General features: G+C 37.4%; 1 protein-coding gene across 4 annotated transcripts in view; it reads right to left on the reverse strand.

The window, feature by feature from the left end:
- dync1i2 (dynein cytoplasmic 1 intermediate chain 2) overlaps window positions 1-22,922 on the reverse strand; it is a 52,545-nt gene extending 29,623 nt beyond the window's left edge. Inside the window, exons 1-4 of one of the 4 annotated variants that reach the window (XM_008118865.3) lie at window positions 22,750-22,922; window positions 15,064-15,181; window positions 8,512-8,626; window positions 4,801-4,945 (exon numbers count right to left, since the gene is read on the reverse strand). In XM_008118865.3, the coding sequence (XP_008117072.2) occupies window positions 4,801-4,945; window positions 8,512-8,626; window positions 15,064-15,171 (368 nt within the window). In that variant the 5' untranslated portion in view covers window positions 15,172-15,181; window positions 22,750-22,922. The remainder of the gene's footprint in view (window positions 1-4,800; window positions 4,946-8,511; window positions 8,627-15,063; window positions 15,182-22,749) is intronic. The other 3 variants (XM_008118866.3, XM_003226154.4, XM_008118868.3) reach the window with 3 other exon arrangements.
- Window positions 22,923-23,358: the final 436 nt, after the last annotated feature.

The following is a 23,358-nucleotide window of genomic DNA, read 5'->3' on the forward strand; positions in this document are numbered from 1 at the left end:
TCTAGAAAGCTCTTTTTCCTTCTGGGTACTAGGCCTGCCTATGAGTGTCAGAGGGCTCCATTTTAATGAGTTTGCATGCCCTTTTGCATCATTTCTCTTGGTGTTCAAGGCATCCATTATTCTGAGCAATTAGAGAACTTGCTTCTTTCTCCTCCCCATTTCACAAACCCCCTGGAGCCCACATCCTATTTAGCTAAGAAGGAATTCTATATGCACAAGCTTTTGGGGAGGGGAGAGAGGAGGGTTCTCCACAATCACCTGTGTGGCTGAAGCTGCTCTTGTCCCTCTATGAACCATTTCAGAGTTTAAGATCATCTGGGAAAGCCCTGCTCTCGGTCCTGCCTTGTGACCAAGCCTTTGGAGAACTTGTGCAATAGATAGATATGGAATAATGTGCAATGACTATAGGAACGGCCCAGATTATGCTTGTGGATTATGTGATTAATTGTGATTGTATTGATTTAAATGTTTCTAGTTGTTTCAATGAATTTTATTATTCTAATTAAATGTTCATTTTAATTGTACACTGTTTTTAAGGCGTCAAATCATTGCCTATGTGTAACGCCGCCTTGAGTTCCCTCCAGGGTAGAAATGTCATAAATAAATAAATTGTCAGCACTATCACTTGGCCCACCCCACTATGTGAGATTCCATCACACTCCTCAGTCACCTCAGTGACACAAACCAGGGCAGGTTGATTCTTCACACAGGAAGTTAAGTCTGTTCTCTCTCTGCACCCTGAAAGTGCCTTCTAAGCACAGCACAGTTTTCTTATCTGAAAGATTTGAGCTACATGTGCTTCCCAATCTGCCAAAACCGTCCACCTCCATTAAAGGATGAAGTCTTGAAAGATATAGGGTTTAAATACCAGAAAAAAACTTAAGGGACGATGATCCAAAGGTGGCGGACATCCATCTAATCAGTGAAAACAAGACCTGGAACTGACTGTAGTTCAGATCACGAACTTCTTATTGCACAATTTAGAATCAGCCATCAAGGAAAACACACAGACCACTAGAATTACTAATGAATATGCAGTGGAAGTGAAAAATAGATTTAAGGGACTAGATTAATAAATAGAGTCTCAGAAGAACTATGGAGAGAAGTTTGCAACATTGTTCAGGAGGCGGCAACAAAGTACATCCCAAAGAAAAAGAAAACAAAGAAGGCAAGATGGTTGTCTGCTGAGACACTGGAAGTAGTCCGAGAAAGAAGGAAAGCAAAAGGAAACAGTGATGGGGGAGATATGTTCAATTAAATTTACAATTCCAGAGGTTAGCCAGAAGAGATAAGGAACTATTTTTAAACAAGCAGTGCACAGAAGTGGAAGAAGACAATAGAACAGGAAGGACAAGAAACCTCTTCCAGAAAATTAGAAACATCCGAGGTCAATTTCAGGCAAAAACGGGCATGATCAAAAACAAAGGACCTAACAGAAGCTGAAGAAATCAAGAGAAGGTCGAGATCTGTATAGGAAAAATAATAATATCAATAATAGTTTGATGGTGTGGTGAGTGAATTAGAACCAAACATCCTGAGGAGCGAGGTTGAATGGGCCTTAAGAAACATTGCTAATAACAAGGTACCAGGAGATGACGGAATCCCAGCGGAACTGTTTAAAATATTGAAAGATTATGCTGTTAAGGTGATGCATGCCATGTGCCACTAAACAATGCCCCAGAATACTTGTGAGGGATATACAGTAAGCACAAGATAGTCTATGCACAGAGAAAATATAATGTCCAAATAGCATATAGTAATAACAAAATCCCTAGTACAAAGCTCAATTCAATGGCACTAAACAAAATGAAAAGGAGCAACAACTCTCAAACAGAAATTATCTGAGTCTAATATTGGTCCTGATGTATATAGGCTTCAGAGATACATGTTCAGGAAAATTTCTTCCAAACGAAGTAAGCAGATGGTTGGTCATGTAGCTTGGAAAAAAACAACTTATATCCCCCATACCAAAAAAGGGAAATGCCAATGAATGTTCAAACGTTCTTACAGTGGCACTTATTTCACATGCCAGTAAGGTAATGCCAGTAAGGTAATGCTCAAGATCCAGCAAGATAGACCCCAGCAATACATGGAGCGAGAGTTGCCAGATGTACAAGTTGGGTTTTAAAAAGGCAGAGGAATGCGAGACCAAATTGCCAATATCCGATGGATAGTGGAGCAAGGTAGGGAATTTCAGAAAAAACATCTATTTCTGTTTTATTGACTATTCTAAAGGCTTTGACTGTGTGGATCATAAAAATTGTTCTTGGTAGGTTCTTGGTATTATGGGGATATCAAGTCACCTTGTCCGTCTCCTGAGGAATCTATATAATGGCCAAGTAGAAACAGTAAGAACAGACCATGGAACAGACTGGTTCAAGATTGAGAAATGAGTATGACAGGGCTGTATTCTCTCATCCTACTTATTCAACTTGTATGCAGAACACATCATGTGACATGTGGGGCTTGATGAACCCAAGGATCAAGTTAAAATTGCTGGAAGAAACATGAACAATCTTAGATATGCAGATGATACCACTTTGATGCCTGAAAGCGAGGAGGAGCTGAGGAGTTTTTAACCGAAGTGAAAGAAGAATGTGCAAAAGCTGGGTTGCAGTTAAACATTAAAAAAAACCCAAGATTATGTCAACCAGACTGATTGATAACTGGCAAAAAGAGGGAGAAAATGCAGAGGGAGTGGAAGCACCTTTATATTTCTAGGTGCGAAGATTACTGCAGATGCAGACTGCAGCCAGGAAATCAGAAGACGTTTACTTCTTGGGAGGAGAGCAATGACCAGTTTCGAGAACAAACCCTATGAGGTGTGGCTTAAAGAGCTGGGTATGTTTAGCCTGCAGAAGAGAAGGCTGAGAGGAGACATGATAGCCACATACAAATATGTGAGGGGAAGTCATAGGGAGGAGGGAGCAAGCTTGTTTTCTGCTGCCCTGGAGACTAGGATGCGGAACAATGGCTTCAAACTACAGGAAAGGAGATTCCACCTGAACATCAGAAAGAACTTCCTGACTGTGAGAGCTGTTCGGCAGTGGAACTCTGTGGTGGAGGCTCCCTCTTTGGAGGCTTTTAAGCAGAGGCTGGATGGCCATCTGTCGGGGGTGCTTTGAATGAGATTGTCCTGCTTCTTGCAGGGGGTTGGACTGGATGGCCCATGAGGACTCTTCCAACTCTATGATTCTATGATTCTATGATAAAATAGTGAAGAGTAGAGATATCACACTGGCAACAAAGGTCAGCATAGTTAAAGCAATGGTATTCCCCATAGTAACCTACGGATGCGAGAGCTGGACCATAAGGAAGGCTGAGCGAAGGAAGATAGACACATTTGAACTGTGGTGCTGGAGGAAAATTCTGAGAGTGCCTTGGCCCGCAAGAAGATTAAACCAGTCCATACTCCAGGAAATAATGCCTGACTGCTCACTGCAGGGAAGGATATTAGAGGTAAAGATGAAGTACTCTGGCCACATAATAAGAAGACAGGAAATCTTGGAGAAGATAAAGGTGCTGGAGAAAATGGAAGGAAAAAGGAAGAGGGGCCGACCAAGGGCAAGATGGATGGATGGTATCCTTGAAATGACTTACTTGACCTTGAAGGAGCGATGGGGGGGCATGGCCGATAAGGAGCTCTAGCGTGAGCTGGTCCATGAGGTCAGGAAGGTCTGGAAGCAACTGAACGAATAAACAACAAACAGGACCTTGCTCCATTTACACAGACAAGCCAATCCTATGAATCGAAACTGACTTTTCAAAATACCAAGTTTTATTTATTTATAGTCCACCTTTCTCCCTGCACTAATTCAATGTGGCTTCAACCTATTCCTTAAAATGACGTATTTGGCTGGCAATTTTTTCCAAGGCTGAAAAAGTGTGCTGGGGGCCTGCCTGTGCCCCTTAGTCTACACTGTGTTCTGCCCTTATATTGAAGCAAATACAAGGATATTTTAAGACATAATATCCACTAAAATGAGTCCCCTTGGGGAGAAAGGGTGGGATAAAAATAAAGTTGTTTATTATTATTATTATTATTATTATTATTATTATTAAATATAGATCTGATGGTCACTTGTGATTTTTCTTCAGATATGAAATGAAAATGAATTAATGTGAATGATAGTCCATAATGAACATTGGACAACCATCAATATGTGAGCTGTATGAATGATCAACCGACTTTACAACAAAAATGTATCTGACTTTTTCCCTTCACTGGTTTATGCACACCATTAATTACTATGAATTGGATACTGAAACATTTCCCGTTTTTCCATCAAGTCCTCCTTCAATAATGCAATGCTTCCATTTATTATTATTATTATTATTATTATTATTATTATTATTATTATTATTATTCCCTTTTTATCTTAAAGAGTCTTAAACAGTGAACAGCAGAAAAAATATGCAATTTAAAATCTACAGGTTATAAACATTAAAATAGAATTAAACCTAGAACTATTCAAAAATGAATAATTAAAACCATTAAATTAGGAGTTTAGCAGGGTTCAAAGTAAATTCTAGGCTGAAGCCCCAGACTGGAGAGAAATGTCTAGATATGAAGGATGTCTAGGTGTGGATCATACAGCAATCTCCCACATTAAATACTGCCTACTAAAAAGATAGAGATTACAGCTGGACCCTTTAAAATATTGGAGTGAACCAGAGTATTTGATAATATGAAACTATATTTAAGATGTAATGCTTGTACTATAGCTTAAAAGCTATAAGACTGTACTACATGCTTAACACCACAAATTAATTACTACCACAGTATTTAAGAAGTCATACCTAGAACCAACAGCACCATCACCGGAATCCTGGCTTCCAGCTTCACTTGGCGTGCTCACAGATTTCGAAGATGGAGACATAGGAGGGGGGACTAAATAGTGAAACAGACAGGTATCCGCTGTTACTAGTCGTAGAGGTTGCACAGCTTAGGATGTTTCCAAATTAATTTAACATGGAAGCATTAAAAATGATGGCAAAAAAACAAAACAAAACAAAACAAAAATGGATGAAAATGAACAATAGAAAAAAAGGGGAAAAGACAATGTTAACATATCATGCTAGAGACTCATGCAATGTTTAGCATTAAATGCATTTTGGGGTTACATTAAAAAGAATAATTTACAGAAAATGTTGAGGAAATGAAAATCTTATTAAAATTTCATAATTCTATACATACAGACTGTTTTCCCAGAGATAAAAGAAAGTACTGTTATCAATATATATAATGGACTGAATGCTGAGTTCCCATGAGTGGAAGCCTGTTCTTGAGAAGAAAGAGAAACGAGGTGATTCCTATCACAGTTCACTTGCTGATTCAGAGAACAGCAAGAGAAACGGCTACTGATGTTAAAGGACAAAGAGAGAATATGTCAAAATCACCTCCATCCATCAACTAATTCCCTTAGCAGAAGACTACTTACTTAAAAGCAAGTCTGAATCCAACTCAAATAATGTGGTTTTGATGTATTTCAAAACTACAGTAATTGTTCAAGGGTCATAAAATAACCTTACCACCTGAAAATTATACTACTTCCTAAATGATGAGCCACACCTCATTTTATTCATTCTAGTTTTTCTTTTATAGCCTCTTCTTTGACAGAAGATTATTTTCAGGATTTTATAAGAGGACTTTTAGTAAAATTGAACGGGAACAAAAGAAGTGGCAAATTGAAGCCAAATATCTATTTTTGTCTTCCTTTACTCGACTACTTTTCTAATGAAAAATGCATATCTCTCAATACGCTGTTTTGCTTTTATGGGAAATAATATTTTTAATAGTGTAACATTCCTAAAATATTTTTCTTCAATCTGATTTTTTTTTTTAAAAAAAATCATTACATTGGATTCAGTTCTCATTAAACTGAACTTGAACTTCGAAAAATCCCATTTCAGGAGGGAAAAGCAAGTGATAATTTCTCTTTTCCCCACAACTGTTCTGGAAAAACCTCTCCAGAGATTTGTGGGACAATCCAGAAACATGTGGGAAGTAAAATGGAAAAAAGGGAAATTAGCAAAAACACTTTCTGGATCCAATCTAGAACTAATCAAAATGCCTAAGTAAAATGTGACCAATTATCAGTAGCTCTATTATTTGCACCAAAAAGAAAAAAAAGTTATTATGAGCAATATTTTCAAAGAAGGAGATGAACAAATGCTTATTTTTTTCAGGAAAATAGCAATTATTAAAAAAGGAACTGGTAAATCTGGTGTTTTCATAATTTTATTCCACGTTTTGAGGTAAAAAAAAGGAGTAGTGACAAGAAAAGCTGGATACTGACTCAACTTATGAGTTGATAATTTTTTTAAGAAGCATGTTTTTAATTCATTCTGAATAAAGTTCTTGGTTGTGATTTCAGCTGATGGCTACTGCCATCTATTGGTTGGTAAAACTTAAAATGGTCAAAAATCTTCCAATATTGCAAAGAGTCACGCCTAATTGGAAGAAAAAAAGGTCTAAATCTAAGTACTAGTCTTGGCTACAGTAAGCCCACTTAAATTAATAATACCGAGATATTATTAATTTCCATCTAAATTGTTTTCATTAAAAAGTATAAGAAGTGTAATTGTCTATCCATGGCTTGAACTGGGATGATCTATATTCTCCCTCCTCAGAAGTCTACAATTTAATTTTTCGCAAACGTTTAGAATTCTGTTATCAAAATAAAGCTGAATTCATTCTTTTTAGGTGAGTTAGAACTTTATTAATAAGATTAGCATGTAAATTTACTAAATACTAGTTAGTATATATTAAAGTATATATTGTTTTATAAACAGTTAAGTTACCTGCATGTAACAAAATTCTAACTTACAAATACAAGATCAGTTATTCTGTTATATATTCAGCTATCACAAGAACATGGCTCTGATTATAAAAGCTCCATAAACACATTAATCCCATGTGTGTCCAGGCAAATTTATTCATTTCACTATCAGCACCAATTCTATATGATCACAGTTTGAAGCTGGAATGAACATGGGAGAAGAGTGTGCTCACCAAGGCCTTTGTCATGTACATGGACTACTTGAACAGAGAACAAAATGTATATTGTAATAAAATCTAATTAAAGATGTTCAAGAGGTACTGCAATTACATGTAAGCTGCAGTCTTGAACAGTTATCCTAAACGCCTAAAGAAACCTCACTGAATAAAGTGAGCCTTACTTCTGAGTAAAGATACACAGAATGGCACAGTTATGAAGCAAAATTCAAACATGACAATCTTTCGTGTTCTTGTAGAAGATGAGAAAATCACAAATTCATTTTCCCGAACTAGTCATTGAACTGAGGAATTTTGGGAGCAATCTCTAGCAAAGCACAAATACCTACTGTTTTGGGGTGTGGCAGGCAGAAACAAGGCACCCCAGCAGGGAGACAGAATTTTTAAAGAATTTACCTTATCTGAAAACCTGGGACACCACACAATACTCAGATCATAGTTTTGCATCAGACTAGATCTAAAATAATTTCAGATTTTTCTTAGTCAATAAACTCAGTTTTCATGAGCATCTTTTTATACAACCAAAAGTTTTACTTTGCTAAAAAAAACCTGCTCCTACACTAAAAAGCTATTAATATTAATATTTTGGGGAAATGTGATTACCAAATTTTATTTCAATATTTAGAAATACAGCACTTTTTAAAGAAAATATAAAGAATAATGGGCTGCATTGGCTACACTCTTGCAGTAAAGAGGATCAGCTACTGAACTAAGCTGCACTATAGTACAAGAGAACAAAAAATTGTATTAAGTATGTAGGCCACTATGTAGTTTCTTGCAATGCTGCAATGCCCCCTTGTGGGAGTGTTTTCACTCTCTTTATATGTCTACAAGGATTAAGAAAAACTTGAAAATGTTAGCTTTTGTTCTATTGAAGAACTTGGCTTTTAGGAATTCAGTCATTTATTAAAATAAGAAGATATTAGAGATAGTTGGAAATACAGTATTTTTAGTCTGATGGTATTTTAAGTTGGTGTTTCAACTCCAACTGCATCTTCAATTAATTCAAATGAAATAACAGTGCAGATCCTAGATCAAGCTATTTGGTTGAGCATAATTAATTAACATTATACCCACATTACACAGTTGCAACACTCTGATCCCACTTTAATTGATATGGCTTCTTCCTATGGAATCCTAGACATCATACTTAAAATACTGTGCCAGAAAGTACCAATGCAGTAATCTAAGGAAAGCAATTTTAAGTCTCTTCACTTTAATTGATATTTTAGGAGTTTTGTTTTCTAAATGGAAAGTCTTAAAACTGATCAACTGAATGTTACAATAATAAAAGATAATCTGATATACTGATCTCTACTGATTCTATCTGTAGTATAGTCAAGATTTGAGAAGTTCATAGGATGAAGTATTGCAATAACGAACACTCAACAGATGCATGCATGAATGAATCATTGAACTCTCATGTTAATATTAATGCCACATTTTGTGGTGGGAGAGACAGTTACACAAATTTACATCATAATGATACTTACCCATAGGAGCATCTGGTGTTAACCCCATGCTTTGAAGTAAGGCTTCAGCTTCTCGTCTTTTTTTTTCAAGGTCAGACTCATCTTGTGCAGGAAGAGATTCTTTCTTTTGATCAGTCTAAATGTTTTTTAAATGAAAAAAAGTATGTGGTTAAGTAAACTTTAAATATTCCACTAATTTCATGTGCAAGGACAAGGTATTTAAAACTATTACTTTATTTTATAGAATCAATGATACAGTGAAGATGAAAATACATCTATATATCATTGTAAAAGGATGTGCAGGGCACAAACCCTATTGTCAAGACTCATTAAAGCCTTGTATGGAATAAGTGGCAAAGATCAAGGAAGACAGAAAAAGGAGAAAGAATTGTGCAAATGCTTGGTCTCTGGGCTGAGCGAGGATAAAGTCATTGGGAGCAATGAGCAGCTAATTTCCATAGAAGTAAGCCTAAGACAAAAAGCAATCTTAGTGTCTATGCCAAGCATAGAGGAGAAAAAAAGCTCTTGTGTTTTCCTCTCTGACCTCAGTGCTGATCCAAGAATCTAACCAATTATAAAAGACAGGATTTTGCATTACTGTTTTTGTGTACCAATGTTGCTCAGAATTTTCCACTCATTTAGTGGACGACAAATGAAAATTATTGTATTTGACAGGATAACCCAATTGTTTTCATGGGATTGCATTCCCCTTAAAAGATCGGGTTCATAGTATGGTAGAGCTCCTGGATCCCCCACTGTTACTGAATTGTAAGATGTCAAATTATGCACTTGTACAACTATGGTGAATACAGTAGAGTCTCACTTATCCAAGCTAAACAGGCCAGCAAAAGCTTGGATAAGCGAATATCTTGGATAATAAGGAGGGATTAAGGAAAAGCCTATTAAACATCAAATTAGGTTATGATTTTACAAATTAAGCACCAAAACTTCATGTTATACAACAAATTTGACAGAAAAGGTAGTTCAATACGCAGTAATGTTATGTTGTAATTACTGTATTTACGAATTTAGCACCAAAATACCATGATGTATTGAAAACATTGACTAGAAAAATGGCTTGGATTAACCAGAGGCTTGGATAAGCGAGGCTTGGATTAGTGACTCTACTGTATGTCAGTTGCAACTGTTTCCAAGGCAGGCTAGTTTTTCGTAACAGTCATTTCTAGCTTGCTGCTTACATTGCACTTTTGTAACAGGCTCTTAAAAAAAGAACCAATCAAGCATAATATATGAATTATATAAAACTCTTAAAGGTTTGAGTCTTACTTCTCTCATTTTCAGACCACTGATAATAAGCTTTATTTATACCTTGACCCTCTCTCTGGAGGGACTCGGGGCAGCTTACAGCAAAACAAATGAAAACAATAAATATACATAGAAAATAATCACATATCAAGTAATAAAACAAATTTGCACAACAATATACAACAAAATAAGATTGAGAGTAAGTAAGCATCACAGGCAAATTCTTGTATAATTTTACTTGAAAGACTGAAAATTCTTTTATGTTAGATTTTATTATTTAATACAGTGGTACTACTTATTCTAGAAAATATACTCATTTGTTTGCTTTGGCATAATTAATTATCAACCACTTTTCAACCTCTAAAGGATCTTAAAAGTAGACTTGTATGCATCTAAATCCTTAAAATGTAAATTTCAAAGCAATCATGTACAAATGTCTTATATTGACTGGGCTCTCCTGGACTATATTCCACTTTACCAAATGTATGATGCAATATGACATGTGGTGTTGAACCAACTGGAAACCATGACCACAATCCATTAAATTCATGCTAGGGACTATTAGGAAAGAGGTCCGAAACAAAATGGCAATCTGAAACTAATTTCATGTACAATTCTGGCAGCAGCTCTTTAGAAAGAGCATTACAGATATGGAAAATATTCTGAAAAGGACAATTAAAGCATACAAGGAGCTGAGGGAGAGAAATCAGGACCATTACTGGCCAGAAGCCACCTTCATCAGGCCTTACCTTCTAGGAATTGTTGCATCAGAAAGTAAAAGACTAAAAGACTTGAAGCAGAGTCACTCCTACCAGTTTCACTGAAATGCCAGCAATTTTTGTTCCTTTCTTTTAACTATTCCATATTTCAGTTGGTCATGAAAAGAAGCGTGATAGTGGCTGGATGCATTAAAATCTAATACTACTACTATTACTTTTCTACTGATATGCATCCAATCATTTTATTGCAAATTGGGTGTCCAGACAGATTGCAATAGCAATTAAATTAGTACAAATAGAAAGCAAAGATGAAAACATACAAAATAGTTAAAATACTTGAACATTACATATATACATTTTAAATAGGTGATATTCTATCCAGCATAAAAACAACACGCAAACACATTAAAGACCAAACTCTTCTGGCAGGTCTGTCCAGATAGTTTTAAAATTATGAACTAGTTTTTAATGTGTATTCTTTTAAAATAGACGTTATGCCATTTAACCGATTATGGGTTTCAATTGGTGTTTTTAACTGTGCAGTATTTTAATCTGTTATTCCCTGTTTCAATCTATAGGATGAGATGGGTAAGAAATACAACCACTAAACCCTTGTTTTCAAGGGCTTTCAAAAGTCTATTGGAATGGAAAGCTTCATCTGCTAAGAGAAGGACAGCAAGAAAGAAACCAATCTGATGTCCCTAGGGAGGGATTTACAGTTAGAGGTAGCCACCAAAAAGGTCCTTTTTTGTTGTTTCCATGATACATCCTTGTGAGAGTGTCTAGACTATGAGCTAAATAGCCTCAGGACCCATGCCAGATCATATGGGAAAATACAGTACTACAGACAGACTGGACTCAAGTCTTATCAGGGCCTTATAAGTCATAACTAGCACTTTGAATTGTGCCAAGAAATAGACCAGAAAAACTGTTCCAACAAGGGAGTTATAACTACGCCTCTCGTAATTTGCTTAGTGAACAATCCAGTTGTCGAGTCTTTAGACTCGCTGAAGTTTCTGAACATTCTTCAAATGCAAGCAGCCTCACATAGTGGAGGTTTCATTAATCCAAATGGGATATAACCAGAGCATATATCAACGTGACAGGTCAAAGAAGGGCAGTTAGCACACAAGCTTTAACTGTGCAAATGCACTCCTAGGCACCACTAAAACAAGTGCATCTAATCTCAGGAAGTGTGTAACCACAGCCAGCATAGGCAATCCCTATTCCTTGATCAGCCTTTCAACTGACCAAGAACACCTTGTTAGGATTAACATTCAATTTGTTTCTCTCATTTAGCCAGTTACTGAGAAAAAATAAACATATTTCTTGGATGTAGTTGGGAATAGGAAATAGTTGTGTATCTTTGACATACAGTGGCACTGGACTACCAAACCTCAGCCAATTTCTCTCAGTGTTTTATGTATATGCTTCAGGAAGAATGTAGAGACATGGCTTTGTGTGCAAGCATTTAATGAGTAAGCAATATATTGACACGGTCTGAATTAAGGTCTATGTACAAGGCTCTTGGAAGAATGGGATTAAGTAATTTATATGTTTTAATGCCTTTTCATGCTTGTATAATGTATTCTTATTGATTATTGTTAATGGTTTTAAATGTGTTGTTAATTTTTACTGATTTGTTTGGCACTGAATCTTGCTGGGTGTTGTAAGCCGCCTTGAGTCCCCTCGGGAGAGAAAGGCGGGGTAAAAATGTTGTAAATAAATAAAATAAAATATACATAAACCTAACAGAATCCTGAAGAACTAGATCCATAGGCCAATGACCAAGGAGTTGAGCAGGAACCCATCATCTGTACTTGCCATTACAGAAAGGAAAAGAGCCACTGTAGAACACTGTCTTGATGTCCCATCTCAAAAAAGTAACCCCAGAAAGACATTATAGCCAACGGTAACAAAAGGTGCTGAAAGATTAAGCAGAACCAATGGGGCACATTTCATCACCAAATTGACCAAAACTGTTTAATGGTCCACAATAACCTATCTCATCCTGGCATTGAAAGGCCTATACACACTCCAGTATTTTGACCCAAAATGAGAGTAACAGAAACTGATCAGAATTTATCCAGTATGGTAGAATTTGAGGGATCTTTTTAAGAAAAATATTCTGACAATTTCTTTTAGGTGATCTCACCTTCTTATAGAAAGCCACGAACTATTCCTTTATCCACCTGAACCTTAAAATACTGACAATCAGTGACTGCATTTACTTGCTTTCCTTTTTTCCCCTACACCACACACACACTTTTTCAATGTGTGCCCTTTTAGACTGGCTTACACAGAACAAGTATGGTGTATTGGTTTTAGCATTAGACTATGTCTCTTGGGACCAGGGTTTGAATCCCCACTCAATCAGGGAAACCCACTGGGTGAACCCAAACAAGTCACATTCTCTCAGAAGAAGACAAGGGCAAATCTGCTCTGAACAAATCTTACTAAAAAAAAGCCCATGATAAGTTTGCCTTAGTGTCAGAAATTCACAAAACAAACCTGGTGTGCTTATATTGTTCTGTGAGTTTTTACTGTCAGTTTTTTCCAATTGATGAGCACAACATAAATACTCAACAAAAGGAAAGAAAGAAAGAAAAGCTATGGGGAACAGCTAGATTTGAGACTTCCTAATTTTGGGGGGCAGGGAGATTAGTAAGGGGAAAGGATTACAAAAGTATATAATGAAACCCCTGCACTCCCTGGGTACAACTAGAAACCAAAATCATTATCCAAAATTGGATGGCGAAAGATTCAAAACAGAAAAAAGAAAGTGGGTACCGAGTATTAGACTACTTCATGGAGCAGAGAGATATGCGTCAAGCAAATTTCCATTAGTACTTTATGCTACCTGAATAACTGACAGCATGCATCTAAAAAGAGATGACAGCTGCCAAAGGCAATGATCTGCATATGCTGGTTTGACTTTAGCAAAGATATGTGGGTAGATTAAGGCTGCATCTACACTATAGAATGAGTGCAGTTTGACATCAATTTAACTGCCATGGCTCAATGCTATGGACTCATGGGAGCTGTAGTTTGATTAAGCACCATCACTCTTTGGCAGAGAAGGCTAACCGTTTTGGAAAACCATGACTCCCATAGTTCCATAGCATTGAGGCTTGGCAGTTAAAGTGGTGTCGAAATGCATTCATTCTACAGTGTAGATGCAGCCTAGCCAAAACCTGCATGAGAAAAACATCACAAAATATGAGTGAACAATTCAATTAATTCAATGAAATAGTTATTTACTGTCTTTATTCAATATAGTGCCATCACATTTCAGCCCACCTCTATACACAAATTAACCTCTCTTCACTCAACACCAAAAATGATTTCCTCCCATTGGAAGATGCACCACCTATGGATTTCCATTTGAATATTGCTACAAAATCTCCATTAAGGAAATAAACATTAGCAAGCACTTCAGGATTTCAAGTATTACCTTTCTAGTATCAAGAGTTGATGGAAATTTTAGTTACATCAAACTGGAATGCCAGAAAGCAAACAGTCAACTATTTTTTAAAATCACAGATAATGTGTCATGCTGACAGACATATTTGTCATCAACATACTTTGTGTTTTCAGTCATATGTTGCTTTGTGAGACCTACCAAATACACAGCACAAGCTAAGACAGATATTACATTGAAAAGAACTAACTCGTCAGCAAGCCTTAAACACTATACTGAAATAAGGAAAGATTTAAACAGTTGATTATGAAAATCCAACATATATAATAAAAGCAGGGTTGGGAATCATGTCACTTCCCTAGGATGTTGTTGAATTATTACTCCCACCAGGCCTAGCAAACACAGCCACAGATAAGAAATATCATAAGTTGCACTCCAGCAACACCCAGAGAATACATGATTCCTTCTCTTCCTCCCGAGTTAAGAAAGGTCTGAGATTAATTTGGTGTACAGTTTTAATTTTATCTCTAATATATTCACCCAGTTACTTTAGGGCATTAAGATCAAAAAGTAGTTAAAACAACAATGCATAGTTAAAACAACAATTTCATCTATATTACAACTTTCTTCACAGGAAGTGTGGCACTTTCTCTTTACAGGTAGTCTCACAAGAGTGAATCTGCTCAAAAAATGGTAGTGAAATCCTCCTTGGAGGACTTCAGAGATCATCCAAGCCCAAAACTTTAACTACTAACCACATTGCTTTCCCACCTTATTAATTCTAAATGAGATTCTTTGGAAGATTAGGTGTTTCCTAGAACAAATTTGAATAGTTTCTAATTCTTCAATACCTTTTCAATCCATTATAATTCAATAATGTACAAAGCCCTAGTTCTAACATAGATGCAAGACACTGATTTCTAGCATTAACAATCTCCATTTTAAACAAAGAAACACAATCAATACATAGAGTCCAGACTCAGAAGTCAGAAATTGAAAGGTTGGGGACAATTCCTCACTTTTTCACAAGGTGATCACATCAAATTAACTCTATGAAACTGAATGAAATTATTTATCTTTTTCAACTCTTCAATTACATTAAAATGCTATCAGATTTTATAGAACCTCTAGTGAATAAATTTCTGGAGATGTAATTTGAATTCTTACCTCCTTTTTCTTTCTTTCCTCCTCCTTTCTTTTTTTCTCCTCTCTAATTTGAGCCAAACGTTGTTTCTTACGCTCCAACTCCGCCTTCAGTTCACTTTTGTCAGACATGATTAGAATTCTATCAACAAAACAGTGATTATGTTCTTGCATAAATGAAGTGAAACAAAATGAAGTATATAACCCAATAATATTTTTACCAAAATCCCAGAAACCTAATTCCTTCATTATTGGTGCAGAATTTCAGCACTAACACCTCACTAGAGTATCTTTTTTTCCCTTTTATTTTTTTAAAATTATTAAATCAGAATATACAATTAACCATTAAAAACAACTACTGATGTCTTAATACAGCTTATACATAAACTCATTGAGCATGTTAACTTTTTACATAATAGGTAATCTAAAATAAAATGCTTCCCATCTAGTTTTGAACTTTTCCTGCTTGAAACATATTATGCTTATAATTCTATTACGATTTCTTATCTGTTTAAGTAAATTCTGTTTATTATTGTTATTGTTATTATTATTACTTAAAACACAACAAGTTGAGTCCACAGCAGACACTCTGCTGGCTGTTGTACTGGATCACATGTCAGACACTTCCCAAGTGTCTAGGACTGTGTGATGTATCAGCGAATAATGCATGCACATCCCAGTAAGATGGCCGTCTGCAGCAGGCAGGTGGTAATTTTGTCAGCACCTATTGTGTTTAAGTGTAGGCCAAGGTCTTTAGGCACTGCACCCAGTGTGCCGATCACCACTGGGACCACCATGACTGGCTTGTGCCAGAGTCTTTGTAATTCGATCTTTAAATCCTCATATCTTGTCAGCTTTTCCAGTTGTTTCTCCTCACTCCTGCTGTCACCTGGGATTGCTACATCGACAATCCATACTTTGCTTTTTAACACGATCATGAGGTCAGGAGTATTGTGCTCCAAAACTCTGTCTGTCTGAATTCGGAAGTCCCAGAGTAACTTGACATGTTCATTCTCTGTAACTTTTTCTGTCTTATGATCCCACCACTTCCTTGTCGCAGGCAGATGGTATTTGTGGCACAAGTTCCAATTAATCGTCGGAGCAACGGTGTTGCCTCTGCTTGTAATCTGTCTGTGCGATCTTCTTGCAGCAGCTGAGGATGTGATCTATTGTTTCATCTGCTTCTTTGCAGAGTCTACATTTGGGATCTGTTGTCGACTTTTCAATTTTGGCTTTGATGGCATTGGTTCTAATTATTATCATCATCATCATCACCACCATCATCATTATTGTATGCCCCCTTATTCCATACCCTTTTCTTATGCACCTGGACCAAACTCATCTTTTATCACTAGAGTATCTATCCATTTTAAATCCCATGGCTACCTCCTGCAGAATTCTGGGATTTGAAGTTTAGGGAGGGGCATTTAAACTGCTCAGCCAGAAAGGTCCTGGACCTCACTAAATACAAACCTCAGAATTCTGCAGAAGGCAGCCACATGATTTAAAGTGGATTGATAATTGTGATGAGGGATGACTAAAAAACTTCAGCTACAATGTTAAACTGTACATGTTTCTGTTTAGATCAGTGGTTCTCAACCTGTGGGTCCCCAGATGTTTTGGCCTTCAACTCCCAGAAATCCTAACAGCTGGTAAACTAACTGGGATTTCTGGGAGTTGTAGGCCAAAACACCTGGGGACCCAAAGGTTGAGAACTACTGGTTTGGAGAAAAGTGCAAGGAATAAATGAATTGTTATATAGAAGCTCCATTATGCAAAGATACTATCTACATATCAGTGTGTTTCATAAGTTTTAACATGTAGTTACCAAAAACTTTTAAGTGCTAGAAACTTTAAAATGAAAAGTGCAGGTCTCAAAATTCACTTAAATTAGAAGGTTGCTCTGGAAATTTAAATGTAACCATATATGCAGTAATTCTTAGTGATGGGAAGGAAAACCATATTCTGATGAATGCTACTATTTTAAGCAATTTTTGAAACTAATGTTATGTGAAGTCACCCCTTCCTTGTTAGCGGTTTTTTATGGGAAAACTTAATATATTCAATAAAACGTGTTCTTTTCATCTTTTCCAGTATTGCCATTACAACCCACAACAAGTTGCCACACGTGCTTGAAAAGTAGTATTCATTTTACTTTTTTTCAGAAATGAGTTTTAGTTTTAGTCATGAAGAGATAACTACAACATTTGCATGCCAATCTTGCATCACTCGACATGTATGCATATACTAATATCAAAGGGAATTACATGTAGCATTATGTGAGATCAGGATGTTAGACAAAAGAAGCTTTCACAGAATAAAGTCAACATTATTAAGTGATATTGCTGAACTATTATTTGAAGTGAAGTCTACTACCTAGTGATGTAGACTTCAGTTCAAAGTTTAAAATGTCTGTGTGAGTCACAAGGTCTGTGTGTACGCTTCATTCATTTGTATGATGATCAGTAGATCAATGACTTTCAGACTTTTGGACTAATAGCAAATTTAATACAGGTTATCATATATATATTTACTCAATTTACGGGAGTGAATAAAAAAGATGTGAAGGGGAATGCAAACATTTTATTTAGTATGAATTTCTGTTCAGTTATGTCATATCCTATCTATCCATCTGAATTGATTTTCTTATGAGCTGTTATCCTCAGTTTCTTTAAAACTGAAATCAAAATCCAAATGATTTTTGATCTATTATTTGTGGGTTTGATCTATTGTTTGTGCTCAATATCTGTCCTAAAATGAGGCTCATTTGCCTAGTATATCCTACAAGAAGACCCTTAAATATGTGAAATGATAAGTTGGAATGGCCCTTGACTTCGACATTGGATGATGTGATTTTTTTTTTTGCTTTTAATATATATTTTTTATTGAAGTTTTACCTTATAAGATAGAGTAAATTAACATTGAAAGAGTGAGAACATTTGATTGTATAGAAAATGGGAAAACTGAGATTTAAAAAGGATCAAAAAGGGAGAGAGAGAAAACCAAAAACCAAAAACAGAGCTAAAATGTCCATATTTATATAAAAAAGAAAAAAAATCTGAACAAATGGCGATATAAAAATGCAAAGCACTTTGCAAAGAAATACACCAAAAAGCAAAAGCAAAAAGCTCAGTTTCACAACCTGTTCACAAGCCACCAGCAATTGTGAACTGTAGTTCTTTTTTTTCTTCTTCATCATGACCTTTTTTTTTAACAGAAGGAAGTTAAACGAGTGGTGAAAATTAAAATTTATAATAGTCAAATTTGAAACCCCCACGTTGAAATGGTCTTTCCTTCTAAAAACCTTTTGAAGGGCTCCCAGACTTTCCTAAACTCGGAAGGGTCTTTGGACTGGAGATACCCTGTCAGAATGTCCATCTCAGCCACCTCCGTCACTTTCACGATCCATTCCTCCATTTCTGGTGTTTCCTCCAATTTCCAGGCTCGTGCATAGACTATTCTCGCAGCCGTTGTCATCAAAGTGAAGAGTTTATCATGTGGCTTCAGCAGTGATGTGTCTGTTATTCCTAGTAGGAATATTTCTGGGTACATGGGTATTTTTAGCTTTAGTATTTTTTCAGTGGTTTTATGAATCTTAATCCAAAAGTTTTTTGCCTTCTTACAAGTCCACCACATGTGGAAAAATGATCCTGTTGCTTGTTTACATTTCCAGCAAGTGTTTTTTTAATTGTGGCTGTATTTTGGCTAATTTAACAGGTGCCATATAAGCTTGATAAAACATTTTGTAGAAATTTTCTAGAAGGGAATAGCTTCTGAAAATTTTTATTTTTACTTTCCAGAGGTATTCCCATTCATCTATGCTAATCGAGCGACCAATGTTTTTATGTGATTTTAATAATGGCTGCAAACTGTTTTTAATTGTTTTAATTTTTTGTTTTAATGTGTTTTTGCCAATTGCCTGCTTTTTACATATTCGGCCGATATGTGAAGCTGCCCTAAATTCCCCCTGGGGTTGAGAAGGGCGGGGTACAAATATGGTAAATAAATAAATGTTATATTCTTTTAGTTGTCCAAACATGTGAGCATATCACAAGGTTAGTTTCAAGATCTGAACCAAATGAGTGTTTTTGTCCTTATTGACAAGTTGTTTTAAAATTATCACAGATTTCTCTCCACTTACATTTGTGTGAACAAGATAACAATGTTTTATCATCATTGCTGATCTTTAAAATACCATAATAATCAGTTTGCATACCAAATCTGAACAGGCTCACTCCTCTCCAAGTAGAGATAACTGGTGCTTCTAGCCAAAGCTTTTACTACGCATTCACCTCCTTTATGTAATTTGTCAACTCAATCCAGATTTCTTACACTCATAAACCACCTGTGTTTCCATAGCATTTCTCTGTGCTCTCCCCATCATCCCCATTTACAAGGATGAGGCATAATGGCAGCACAATACAGATGTTTTATTATGGTGGGTTTGAGGTGGTCTTTCACTTTTACATATACTACAATAATTATTCCAAACAACTGAGCCAAAGCAATTAATATAGGGTCGAACAGCATTAATCCTACAGTGTATATCAAGCATGGGCAAACTTCAGCCCTCCGTGTGTTTTGGATTTCAACTCCCACAATTCCTGTGGGAGTTGAAGTCCAAAACACCTGGAGGGCCAAAGTTTGCCCATGCCTGGTGTATATGCATCCTTGTTGAATTTTATGTGGGCCAGCCCCTGGAGATAAAATTAAGCATGATATCTTCAATATCCATCCTCCCTGTACAGAGCTCATATCCAAATTAAAAACGCCAAATTGAACAGACAAGGAAACTATACATACACAAACGTTTCAGGCCATCACTCTTGGCCCCAGACTAAAAAAGATAGTCTGAAGACTAGAAAAAGGAAGCCACATCTTGAGACCTTCCTTTATAGTACTATAAGATGAATCAATACAGTTCTGTTTTTATTTTTTATTTTTAATAGTATTTTCAATTTTGTAAATAAACATCCTCTTTTACATTGTTGTAAGAGCCAGAATGGTGAAATAGTTTGACCATTGGACTATATCTCTGGGTTCGATTGTCATCTCAACTGTGAAAACTCACTTGGGTCTTCCAGATGTTTCAAATTTTCTCTCCCAGAATTCCTGTTGGCCGTGCTGGCTGGGGCTTCTGGGAGTAGAAGTCCAAAACTGCTGGAGGACCAGAATTTGGGAACCCTGTGATCTCAGGTAAGTCAGTCCAAGAAACCACTATAAATCAGAAACACCTTGATGGCACACAGCAGAGTCCCAAATTGGTGGAAAGGCAGGATAAAATTAAATATCATCATCAAAGAGGGCAAAAGGTCTGGAAACCATGCTTTATGGCAGGGGTCCCCAAACTTTTTAGGCCAAGGGCCGGTCCACAATCCTTCAGACTGTTGAGGGGCCGGATTATCATTTGAAAAAAAATACAAATTCCGATGCACACTGCACATGTCTTTTTGTAGTGCAAAAACAACAACAACAACAACAATGAAAGAACAATACAATATTTAAAAATAAAAACAATTTTAACCAACATACATTTATCAGGATTTCAATGGGAAGTGTGGTCCTGCTTCTGGCCAATGAGATAGTCAAGTTAATTAGGATTGTTGTTGTTGTTGTTGTTGTGTGCCTTCAAGTCATTTCAGACTTTGGACGAGCCTAAGTCTAAAATGTATTTATTATTTATTTATTTACTGCATTTATTTACTACATTTGTATCACACCCTTCTCACCCCAAAGGGGACTCAGATTGGCTTACAAATTATATGTACATACAATATATTATATTATTAGCATAGCACAATATTAGCATTATATATTACTATATTGAAATACTAGCTGTGCCCAGCCACGCGTTGCTGTGGCAAAGTCTGGTGGTATGGGAAATAAAAGTATTGAGGAATTGGTGGTAGTTAAGGTAAAGGGTAAAGGTTTTCTCCTAACATTAAGTTCAGTCGTGTCTGACTTTGGGGGTTGGTGCTCATAAAGCAGATAATATGAGATTATAAATGGGTTATATAGCTGTGTGGAAAGGCCTTGAGTCTACACTGTCATATAATCCAGTTCAAATCTGATAATCTGTATTTTATAGGCAGTGTGGAAGAGGCCTAAGTGAGACCTAACTCTGCCTGTCCCCTGGGCTGATTGGCTTGCTAGGAGACCAAGTGGGCGGAGCTTAGCCTTCTAACTGGCAGCAATTGGATAAAAACAATTATTCTTCTCCCTCTAATTAGGACTTTATTTTTCTTTTCTTTTTGTTGTATCAACCTAGAGGCGTGAATGAGGGGTCATGTTGTCAATTTTCGAGGTTGTGGGGTGTTTTGTTTTGTTGTTTTGTTGGTCGCCGGGATTCCATCACTCTTTTATATTTATAGATACCACTATACTGTGATATTATTAGTAATATTATATGTAATATAGAATATATAATTAATATTATTATATGGTATTATTATTAGTGTTATATTGTATTACATTATAATATTATTAATATTATATGTATATACAATATATTATATTATAAAATTGAGGGCGGGGGCCAGGTAAATGACCTTGGAGGGCCGCATCCGGCCCCGGGGCCTTAGTTTGGGGACCCCTGCTTTATGGGGAGCAGTTTAGGGAACTGAATACGTTAAGCCTGGAGATGGGAATGGAGACATCACAGCCATGTTTAAATACTTGAAAGGATGTCATATTGAGGAGGAGGCAAGCTTTTCTCGTGGTGCTCCGGAGACTAGGATAAAGAGCAATGGATTCAAACTATAAGAGACCCCACTTGAACATCTGGGAGAACTTCCTGGGCGTAAGAGCTGTCTGACAGCAGAAGAGAACACCTTGGTATGTGGCGGTAGTCTTCTTCTCTGGAGGTTTTTAAGCAGAGGCTGGATGGATTGCTTGCTGTGGGCTTTCCGGGCTGTATGGCCATGTTCCAGAAGCATTCTTTCCTGACATTTCGCCTGCATCTATGACAGGCATCCTCAGAGGTTGTGAGGTCTATGAAATTCTCAGAGGTTGTGAACCCCTAGTCAAGAGGGATTTATTTATCTGTGGAATGTTCAGGGTAGGAGAAAGAACTCTTGTCTGTTTGAGGCAGGTGGGAATGTTTCAATTGGCCACCTTGATTAGCCTGCAAGGTCTGGCTGCCTACTGCCTGGGGGAATCCTTTGTCGGGAGATGTTAGCTGGCCCTGACTGACAGCCTTGAAAGCAGGTTTGTTGTATGTATTCTAGAAATTCTAGAACATGGCCATATAGCCCGGAATACATACAACATGAAAGCCTTCGACAACACAGCCTTGAAAGCCTTTGACAACACAGAGGCTATCTGTCGGGGGCGTTTGATTGCGTTTGTTCCTGAATAGCATGGAGTTGATGGTCTTTAAGGTCCCTTCCAACTGTATAATGATGGTGACAACCATCATCATTTCAATAGCAACTTAGGAGCCTATTGTTCGCGGCTCCTATGATACCATCATTGAGAAAGGGCCTAAAAGCCAGGCCTACAGATGCTGCTCTTGAAATGCAAGCAGAAGCCCAGCGCGCCGGGCGTTGCCCGCACAAAAGTTCCGCCCCCTCTTCTCGTGCGCGAGCTGATCCCGCCACAACATTTCTCTCCCAACCCCCCCCCCCCCCCCGCCGCATTGAAACCTTCCTCTCAGATTAAGGAAGACGGAAGTGGGTGAGGCTGTAAAGCTCCGGTTTTCGGTCCACTTACCTGTCACTAAGGGTCTTGTCTGTGTCAACTCCGTCGCCACTGCCGCCACAGCCCAAATCGCCCCTTCACAAAAGAGAGACCCGGACAACGAACAGTGAAGGCAAATCCCACCACATCCAGCTCAGCCTCGCCTCACTAAACGCGCATGCGCGGAAACGCTGACCCGCGGCTGCGGAACTAGAAGCAAGACGTTGCTGCGTGCGAGGAGCGGGCGGCGCATGCGCACGGAGAGAAAGTGGCGCTGGACTGAGAAAGGGGTGTGCGTAACCCTCGGGTTGTCTGTGGATAGGTAGCTTTCGCTGGCGGTTTGGGTGACCGTTAACCAATGGCTACTTTTTTTGGTTCCAAAATAGGGCCGAGAATGGGGGAAAATAAGGCCAGGCTTTGCTATTCTTGCTTCCGGCTGCAATAGGGCTTGCGAGACTACCCTTCCGAGCATGCCTTGAGCCAAGTAAAAGCCCCGCCCACCCCGAGCCGGCTGTCAACAGCCGGCCGAAGCAGTCACGTGGCTGCTTCCCTATGGGAGGGAAGGAGGGAGGAGGCCCAGTAAACGAGGCACTAGAGCAGGCAACCTGGTTCCAGGATTTGCTCCGTAATCATTGGATAAGC

Source organism: Anolis carolinensis, chromosome 1 (genome assembly GCF_035594765.1).
Source record: "Anolis carolinensis isolate JA03-04 chromosome 1, rAnoCar3.1.pri, whole genome shotgun sequence".
In the NCBI taxonomy this organism is placed as follows: domain Eukaryota; kingdom Metazoa; phylum Chordata; class Lepidosauria; order Squamata; family Dactyloidae; genus Anolis; species Anolis carolinensis.